Below are 9,105 nucleotides of genomic sequence, written 5' to 3'. Positions count from 1 at the left end.
TTTGTGTTTTAATCATGAGAGTGTATTTTCTATTAACTTAACTAGAGGAAAGATTTCTTAGGGGTTATGTTTTATTAACTAACTTTTTTGGTACAGCCACGAGAAAATGAGATATGCTCCTTCCTTCTCGCAGGATTTTACAGAAACCCTTCAAAAGCATTCAGAAGCTAGAACTCTGGACTTGTTCCAACGTAGATATGTTCATTCCCTCATTGTAAGTCTCACCGCTGTGATACTTTTACTTTTCATTGCTTGTCTACTCTTTTATAGATATTTTACTTAAATTGGTTTAGGTTGGACTTGGGTTGATGATACTGCAACAATTGGGAGGGGCCAATGCAATTGCTTTTTATGCAAGCTCTATATTTTTAGAAGCTGGTAAATTTAATGGCTTCAAGAATTGTTTCATGTAGTACTGAAAAATGAAGAAATGATGATTACTACTAGCTCCGGTTTATGCTAGGTTTTTCAAGTAGCATTGGGACTATATCAATGGCTATCATCCAGGTACTTAATTGGCTCACTGTATCTGTGACTTTGAGGGGATGTATGATTCCGCTTGGTACATCTCCCATTCACCAAAACATTATTTTGCAGATTCCGTCTGCCGCTGTGGGTGTTATCTTGGCAGATAGATCAGGCAGACGACCACTTCTTTTGGTGAGGATGGCAAAGACTCAGCTTAAAGTCCTTGTAGGCTTGTCATTCTGCTTTCAGGTTGATAGCAATAAAATCTTACCAATTCTTGCAGGTCTCTGCTGCTGGAATGTGCTTCAGCTGCTTCCTTGTAGGCTTGTCATTCTGCTTTCAGGTTTCTATCAGAACCAAATTCAGAGCTACTCTGACTGTCTGTGGTTATGTTATCCGCATATATTTTAAAAGCTTTTGTTATGAGCAGGACATCAACCAGTTGAAAGAGCTCACTCCCATGTTGGTGCTAATTGGGATCCTGGTAAGAGCACTCACAACAGATTTCTTAAGTTTCAATTCAAATTTAGAAAATCAAATTACTTTTTACTTCCATATTCAAATACACATCAATAACTCTCATTATATGCACTATCTCTTAAAAAAAACTAGTTAATTTGGAGTTATTTGGAATCAATTATAAAGCTCAGTATCACTTGATAAGAACTCAATGTAGAACTTAGCATCTATGAGTGGGTTCATAATCTACACACTCTATGTAAGTTACTCATCTTTCCAATGTAAGACCGAGTGTTATACTATTCCTTTTGAATTCTTAAACTTGTTACCTGCATTATCACATCAAAATAACTTGTTAATTTGGAGTTTTTTAGAATCAATTATAAAGTTTAATCTCACCAAGGAACCGATGTAAAATTTAGTACCCATAAGTGCTTTTATATTCCACCAACGCTATGTGGGTTATCTTCCCAATGTGAGACTCAGTGTTACACTTATCATTTTGAATTCTTAAAGGTAACAAGTGAATGTTCGCAGTTCTTTTTTACTCCAATGCTAGACTAAGATTTACATAGTGATAGATCCCATTGAGATGCAGTAATTGACTGTCAAATAATCCACGCAGGGGTACAGTGTGGCTTACACATTAGGTATGGGAGGATTACCATGGGTTATAATGTCAGAGGTATGTAACTTATTGAACTCCGATTCCTCTGACAATTTTATATATATATATATTCCTTACTATGAAAAGAAAAGCTTTAACCGTCTGAAAAACCTTACACATACTTATTTAGAAGCTACAAAATTATTGATTTTGCATAAGCAAGTAGGGGTATGTAGCTTTAACTCATGGATGACTTTCTGTTTCAGATATTCCCTATAAACGTCAAGGGAACAAGTGGAAGCCTCTTGACTTTAGTGCACGGGTCTTGCTCTTGGATTACCTCGTACACTTTCAATTTTATGATGGAATGGAGTACATCAGGTGACTGTTTCTACACTTTCAATTTTACCATGGACTTAATAGATTATGATGCACTTTCATATTTTGTAAAATGTTTCTTGCTTGCTCCCTCTTCTGTAAAATTACATGAATGTTTTGGCATTCTACATCATCAGGCACATTTTTCATATTCTCGGGCGTTTGTGGTTTCGCTGTTTTATTCGTTGCAAAATTTGTACCAGAGACCAAGGGGCGAGCCCTGGAAGAAATACAAGCATCAATGGCACATTTTCTGAAATAAGAAGTATTTCTTTCTAATTGATAGGAGGAAAGAAAATGATGTTTCTCTAATTCACTGCCCCAAATGGTGTCTCCTCTACCACTATACATCTACCTTTTAGTCTCTTCATGAAGCTTTTGCTTTTTTTTTTTTGATACTCATAATATCTACAATGGGCCTTTACAACCAGCATCACTGACAGCTTTTCTAATTGCCTTCTCCGCCTTCGAGGATCCCCTCCTAAGTTGTTTCCGGATTAATGTCAAGATTTGATTTTCTTTTTGGTCCCTTGTATTTTTGATTTTGTAAATTTTTTTTTCTATTTTTGTAACAGTGTTTTTTTTAAATTTTTTTTAACACTGTTGTTTGTTTATATTTGTTCTTACTCATGTGAAAAAAAAAAGAAAAAGAAAAAGAAAAAAAAGAACGCGCCAAAGGTAAAACCGCCTTGGAAAAGCCAAACTCAAAAAACCAATTCACTATTGAAGATCAATAATACAATGTTTATACTCACAAAAACCTTTCTAGTAAAAACATGACTCACAGCCAAACAAACGACCCGTTAGTTTGCTAACCCAATAGCTCTAGAACTCCGGTTAATCTTTTACTTGGTCTCCTCTGCAACACAGAACTCTAGTAGCTGAAGGATTTAGAACATGCATGTGGTTTTCTATAAACTCTAAGAGGATTAACAATGTAAGGCATATGGTATATGAGAAGTCTCTCTCTCTTAGCTCACAAAACAATAGCCTTCAGATCTATCAGACATAATGCAACAAGGTGTTTATATAGACCATGGGAAAAGACTCAGTGTTTTAAAGCGATTAAAACACTAAAAATTGGTAAGGGGAAAGAGTTTGAAACTTCTCTACAACGTCTTTAGGGGAAGGAATGCTGATATTTCTCAAGAAGTGGCTGGTATCAGTGTAAATTTTGCAACCTCAATACAAGTTTGAGGGTGATTGAATGGAAATATCTGTTTAGAGCAATTAAATATCATATGTTTTTGGAAAAATTATATATATGAGTCTTTAAAAGTTGGTATGGGCATCTTCGTGGCACGTTGCGAATAGGAACATTTGATGTGATGAAATTAATTTAAAATGCAAATAATGGCTACCCAGCTGAAAGTCTCCCACTAATCGGCCTCAACAAACTCTCGCCAACACAAATTCTCTCTTGTCTGTCAGCCTCTCTTCTCCCTCAATATATATAACAAGTTTTCCCACTTTCCATGAAAAATGGGGAGAGAAATCATGGAGGAAGGACTACTACTACCAAGGTCTACACTTGTAGATGATGAAGCCAAGCCCATTAGATATGTTGGAGACATGGGCGCAGCCACCCCTGTTGTTGTGCTCAGCACCATGGTCGCCCTCTGCGGTTCACTTTGCTCAGGCTCCGCTGTAATTCTTTCTCTTTTGTGGGTCAAACATATATGACACTCACTTTTCTTTTTTCTTTTTCTTTTTTTTTTTTTTTTAATTTTTTGGTATCATTAAATGTGTGATTTTATTTTTTCCAAATAACTCAGAGAAAAAGATTGAATGAAACTGTGTCGTTTTGACTATCTTCTGCAATATATGTCTGTTCTATGGAGCAATAGTTGTGGGGGTTGGCTAACTTGGTCTGAATATATGTATTATTGTTGGTTTGAAGACAGGATTTACATCAGCTGCTGAATCCGGAATCATGGAAGATTTGGGCCTGTCTGTGGCTGCAGTAAGTACTAATATCATCACTATTTTTAGTTTATAGTTTTTCCACATGCACAAATGTATTTGTACCTTGCAGATTCATATTGAATTTTCTTTGGATTTTACATCTTTGATACTTTTTTCTGCCTTTTGCAGTACTCACTTTTTGGTTCTACCCTAACTATTGGAGGAGTTATAGGTGCATTGTTAAATGGAAAGATAACGGATATTATTGGTCGAAAAGGTGTAAGTTTCTCAGGGCTTACTGTAAATCAAAACTGAATCTTTTTTTTTTTTAAATTCCTTTCAATTTCTTGTTCACCTTGTAATGCAGGCGATGTGGTTCTCTGAAATATTCAGCTTTGCAGGTTGGCTTGCTATAGCATTTGCAAAGGTTTTTTTTTTTTTTTTTTTTTGTTTTCTCACTTTCCTTACCTTCCCCTAAATAATGCTGCATTTGGTTGCCAATATGTTCTGCCAACATGTTCAATTAATGTTCCCAATTCATCTTTTCTTCACATTTCCTCTTTCAAGCAGATGGAAGCAACTTTCCATAGAATGAGTTCCAATCCCCAACCAAGTTTTACAAAGAATTTCTTCTTACTTTAATTAATTTCTAATCTCAACTTTTTCAGTTACCATTCCCTAAAATAGTGAAAGGATCAGGATCTAACCCCTAAGCACACAACAGGCAATATGCAGCAATGTTAAGAAAAAAAATTCTGTAGTAGTTAATACAAATTCAACCACAAAAAAGAACTCATCAAACATAATCAACATAAGATTTTTGGTGATGAAGTGAAAACATTTTGAGCGCCTCAAAGGTAAAACATAATCTCTAAAGAAGATTCAAAGTATATGCATAGTAAACTTACAAACCCTCTTGTAAAATACTAAGACCATCCGTATGCAGACAAAATCCGTACGAAGACAAACTCCTAGTTCGTCCCTTTGCACGCGAGAACTCCAGCTCTTCACTGGCCATTTTATTGTTGATTCAGGAGCAGAGAAGCAATTCATTGTTTTTCAAAATCAGTATGAACCAAGTGAAGGAAATTACTCCATCGACATTTCTCTCTTTTGGGTTTCAGCTACTAATAGAGTTTAATGCTTCATGTAGAATGCTTGGTGGTTGGATCTGGGAAGACTGTCCCTTGGTATTGGCGTTGGCGTTATTTCCTATGTGGTAACTCATCATTTTAGATTTTATAGTTGATTTACCTACTTAGTAAACAACAAATAATGATTAATTTCTGATAGCCAAACAGGTACCTGTATACATTGCAGAAATAACACCTAGGAATCTTAGGGGACAATTTACATCAGCTTATCAGGTATAAGTATAACTAAATCATTAATTATAGCTTTAAATTGAAAAGCCAACTCATTGTTCACAACCCTATGTTTCATCAAATATGCAGCTGTTGATTTGTTGCGGCATTTCACTTATGTATTTCATTGGAAATATCGTTTCCTGGCGCACCTTGGCTTTAATTGGTACCTTGTTTGTTGGTCCTTTTCTAAGTGTAAATTTAATGTGAAGATAAATTAATCCTAAAATGATATAGTTCTATCCACATTGATTTTATTTTCAGGTGCTATTCCATGTTTAGTACAACTTGTGGGATTGTTTTTTGTTCCAGAGTCTCCTAGATGGTTGGTGAGTCCAAGATTCTGTTGAAGTTATTTATATGGAATTTGGTTGTCTGATGAAAAAGAATACAATGAATTCCTTCATATATTTGTCATGGCCTTTTCAAGTACACTTTCAGAAGAAAACATCTAAAGACTACTAAATTTCTACTTCCTCTCTTTTGAAATGATGAGTACAAGTGGTCTGCAGGCAAAAATTGGTAAAGAACCAGAACTTGAAGCTGCTCTACAGCGTCTTCGGGGGAAGAATGCTGATATCTCACAAGAAGCTGCTGATATTAGAGTAAGCTTCCGATTTTATGTTTTAATGACGGTGTATTTTCTATTAACTTAACTAGAAAATGAGAAATGCTCCTTCCTTCTCCCAGGATTTTACAGAAACCTTTCAAAAGCATTCAGAAACTAGAATTCTGGACTTGTTCCAACAGAGATATGTTCATACCCTCATTGTAAGCCTCACCACTGTGATACTTTTACTTTCATAGCTTGTTTACTCTTTACATGTATTTTACTTGTATTGGTTTAGGTTGGACTTGGGTTGATGATACTGCAACAATTGGGAGGGTGCAATGCAATTGCTTTTTATGCAAGCTCTATATTTTTAGAAGCTGGTAAATTTAATGGCTTCAAGAATTGTTTCATGTAACTACTGAAAAATGAAGAAATGATGATTACTAGCACCGGTTTATGCTAGGTTTTTCAAGTAGCATTGGGACTATATCAATGGCTATCATCCAGGTACTTGGCTCACTGTATCTGTGACTTTAAAGGGATGCATGATTCTACTTGGTACACCTCCCAATCACCAAAACATTATTTTGCAGATTCCGTCTGCCGCTGTGGGTGTTATGTTGGCAGATAGATCAGGCAGACGACCACTGCTTTTGGTGAGGACGGCAAAGAGTTAGCTCTAAGTCCCTGGTGTTGTTCATCAATAAGTTGATAGCATTGAACTCTACCATTTCTTGCAGGTCTCTGCTGCTGGAATGTGCTTCAGTTGCTTCCTTGTAGGCTTGTCATTCTGCTTTCAGGTTTCTTTCAGAACCAAATTCAGTGCTACTCTGTCTGTGGTTATGTTCTCCGCATGTATGAATGACTGTATTTTAAAAGCTTTTGTTATGAGCAGGACATCAACCAGTTGAAAGAGCTCACTCCCGTGTTGGTGCTAATTGGGATCCTGGTAAGAGCTCTCACGTTTCAATCCAAATTTAGGAAACCAAGCTACTTCTTTCTTCCATATTCAATACACCATAATAACCCTCTTTATCTGCATTATAACTCAAAAAGGACTAGTCACTTTGGATTTCTCTAGAATCACTTATAAAGTTTTGTCTCGCTTAGTAAGAGATTAATGTAGGCTCTTTGAGTGGCTTTATAATCCACCCACTTTATGCAAGTTACTCATCTTTCCAATGTGGGATCAAGGTATTACAATCTCCTTTTTCTAAATCCCTAAAGTCCTCGTTAAGATCATATCATGCAGTGCTTCAAGACCACACAACATTACAACTTGGCTTAGATACCATTTGTAAGCCACATTTGCATTATCACTCCAAAATTACTTGTTAATTTGGAGTTCCTTAGAATCACTTGCAAAGCCTAATCTCATCTAGTAAGGAACCAATGTGAAACTTAGCACTCATAAGTGGTTTTATAATTCGTCAATTCTATGTGGGCTATTCATCTTCTTAATATGAGATCAGGTGTTACACTTTTCCTTTTAAACTTTTAAAGATAACAAATGAATGTATCAATTCTTTTTTACTCCAATGCTGGACTAAGATTTACATAGTGATAGATCCAATTGAGATGCATGTGATTGACTATTAAATAATCCACACAGGGGTTCAGTGTGGCATACACATTAGGTATGGCAGGATTACCATGGGTTATAATGTCAGAGGTATGTTACTTATTGAACTTTGATTCTTCTGACAAATTTCTTCCTTTTTTTTTTTTTTTTAATTTATTTATTTATTTTTACTATGAAAGGAAAAACCTTTAATTGTCTAAAAAACCTTACACACACTTATTTAGCAGCTGCAGAATTATTGATTTTCCATAAACAAGCAGATCTGTAGCTTTAACTCATGGATGACTTTCTATCTCAGATATTCCCTATAAACGTCAAGGGTACAGGTGGAAGCCTCTTGACTTTAGTGAACTGGTCTTGCTCTTGGATTATCTCATACACTTTCAATTTTATGATGGAATGGAGTACATCAGGTGACTGTCTTTCTACTTTCTAATTTTGTAAACTGTTTCTTGCTTACTCCCTCTTATGTAAAATTACACTAATTAATGTTTTGGCATTCTACATCATCAGGCACATTTTTCATATTCTCGGGCATTTGTGGTTTTACTGTCTTATTCGTCGCAAAATTTGTACCAGAGACTAAAGGGCGAGCCTTGGAAGAAATACAAGCATCAATGGCACATTTCTTGTAATAAGAAGTATTTCTTTCTAATTGATGGGAGGAAATAAAATGATGCTCGAAATGATGTTTCTCTGCTTCACCGTCCCAAATGGTGTCTCGTCTGCCACTATACATCTACCTTTTAGTCTCCTCATAGGAACTAAGTTAAAAATGATTCTCTTTGTTGATACTTATAATGTCTACCAAGTGCCGCTACAACCAGCATTGTTGGCAGCTTTCCTGATTGACTTCTTCGCCTTCAAGAATCTCCTCCTAAGTTGCATCTGGATTAATGTCAAGATTTGATTTTCTTTTTGGTCTCTTGTACTATTAAATCTTTTTTACATGCCATGAGGTATATGCATAATTTATTCGTGATCATTTATGCAAGTTCATATATGCTATCATATATTTCACCATGCTTTACAAGAAAATGAATTTAAAGAAATTTTTTTAAGGAAAGTGTGAGAAATTAAATGGAAAGACCAGTTTTATGATGAATTAAATTAAGTAGATAATGATTGTTAGCAGAAATGACAGGGAGGCTTTGATAAGAGAAATGTTTATTTTCTATTATAAGAGATGGATAAATACCATAATAAATTTATGAAAAAGACGAAAATGTTGAAATATTATATATATATATATATATTGTGTCTTGTGAGTGTTTTTAAATGGAAGATTTTAAAGAGCATTAAATGAAAGTTGTCCCACATCGGAAATAGTGAAGATTTTGTTCGCATTTATAAGGTCCAACAAATTTAAGTTATTAAATGAACTATGCTAGGATACATTCTAATGCATGTTATGGTATGGTGCCAAGCACCGGACGCATCGTGTGGGTTGTAGGGCGCTAGTGGTGCACTTTGCGCGCACTTTGCACGAAGCATCGGAGCTCAGAGCATTCATGACCATTTATTTTGGGACGGTCAAGATCGTTGATCGAGTGGTTTGATCTAAACCGTAGGATGCTTCTTAAGTAGATCCAGCTGGACTATTGATCTAACAATTGAGATTAAATAATAAGGATAATTATTTAATCAAGCGGTCAGATTTAAGTACTAGTTGGATTAGCGGTTTATAATAGTTAAATTGCAGTTTTATTTTGAAATTCAAAACAACAATTTTATTTTCGAAATTCAAAATAGCTGTTTTATTTTGAAATTCGAAATTATCTAAGAATAG

The 9,105-nt window shown here is 35.3% G+C and overlaps 1 protein-coding gene across 1 annotated transcript in view; it reads left to right on the top strand.

Moving 5' to 3' along the window:
• Positions 1–8,301, top strand: part of LOC132168658 (uncharacterized) — a gene marked incomplete in the record, with an annotated part of 32,376 nt that extends 24,075 nt beyond the window's left edge. The window contains 25 exon segments of the mRNA XM_059579659.1: positions 134–214; positions 294–378; positions 464–507; positions 598–660; positions 752–811; positions 899–952; positions 1,553–1,612; positions 1,801–1,915; positions 3,817–3,875; positions 4,007–4,096; positions 4,185–4,244; positions 4,971–5,036; positions 5,119–5,184; positions 5,272–5,347; positions 5,446–5,510; positions 5,694–5,786; positions 5,872–5,952; positions 6,030–6,114; positions 6,198–6,241; positions 6,328–6,390; positions 6,475–6,534; positions 6,630–6,683; positions 7,347–7,406; positions 7,615–7,729; positions 7,830–8,301. Coding sequence (XP_059435642.1) covers positions 134–214; positions 294–378; positions 464–507; positions 598–660; positions 752–811; positions 899–952; positions 1,553–1,612; positions 1,801–1,915; positions 3,817–3,875; positions 4,007–4,096; positions 4,185–4,244; positions 4,971–5,036; positions 5,119–5,184; positions 5,272–5,347; positions 5,446–5,510; positions 5,694–5,786; positions 5,872–5,952; positions 6,030–6,114; positions 6,198–6,241; positions 6,328–6,390; positions 6,475–6,534; positions 6,630–6,683; positions 7,347–7,406; positions 7,615–7,729; positions 7,830–7,951 — 1,821 coding nt within the window.
• Between the last annotated feature and the right edge of the window lie 804 nt (positions 8,302–9,105).

Source organism: Corylus avellana, chromosome ca2 (genome assembly GCF_901000735.1).
Source record: "Corylus avellana chromosome ca2, CavTom2PMs-1.0".
Lineage (NCBI taxonomy): Eukaryota > Viridiplantae > Streptophyta > Magnoliopsida > Fagales > Betulaceae > Corylus > Corylus avellana.
This window is presented reverse-complemented; position numbering and strand designations above follow the sequence as displayed.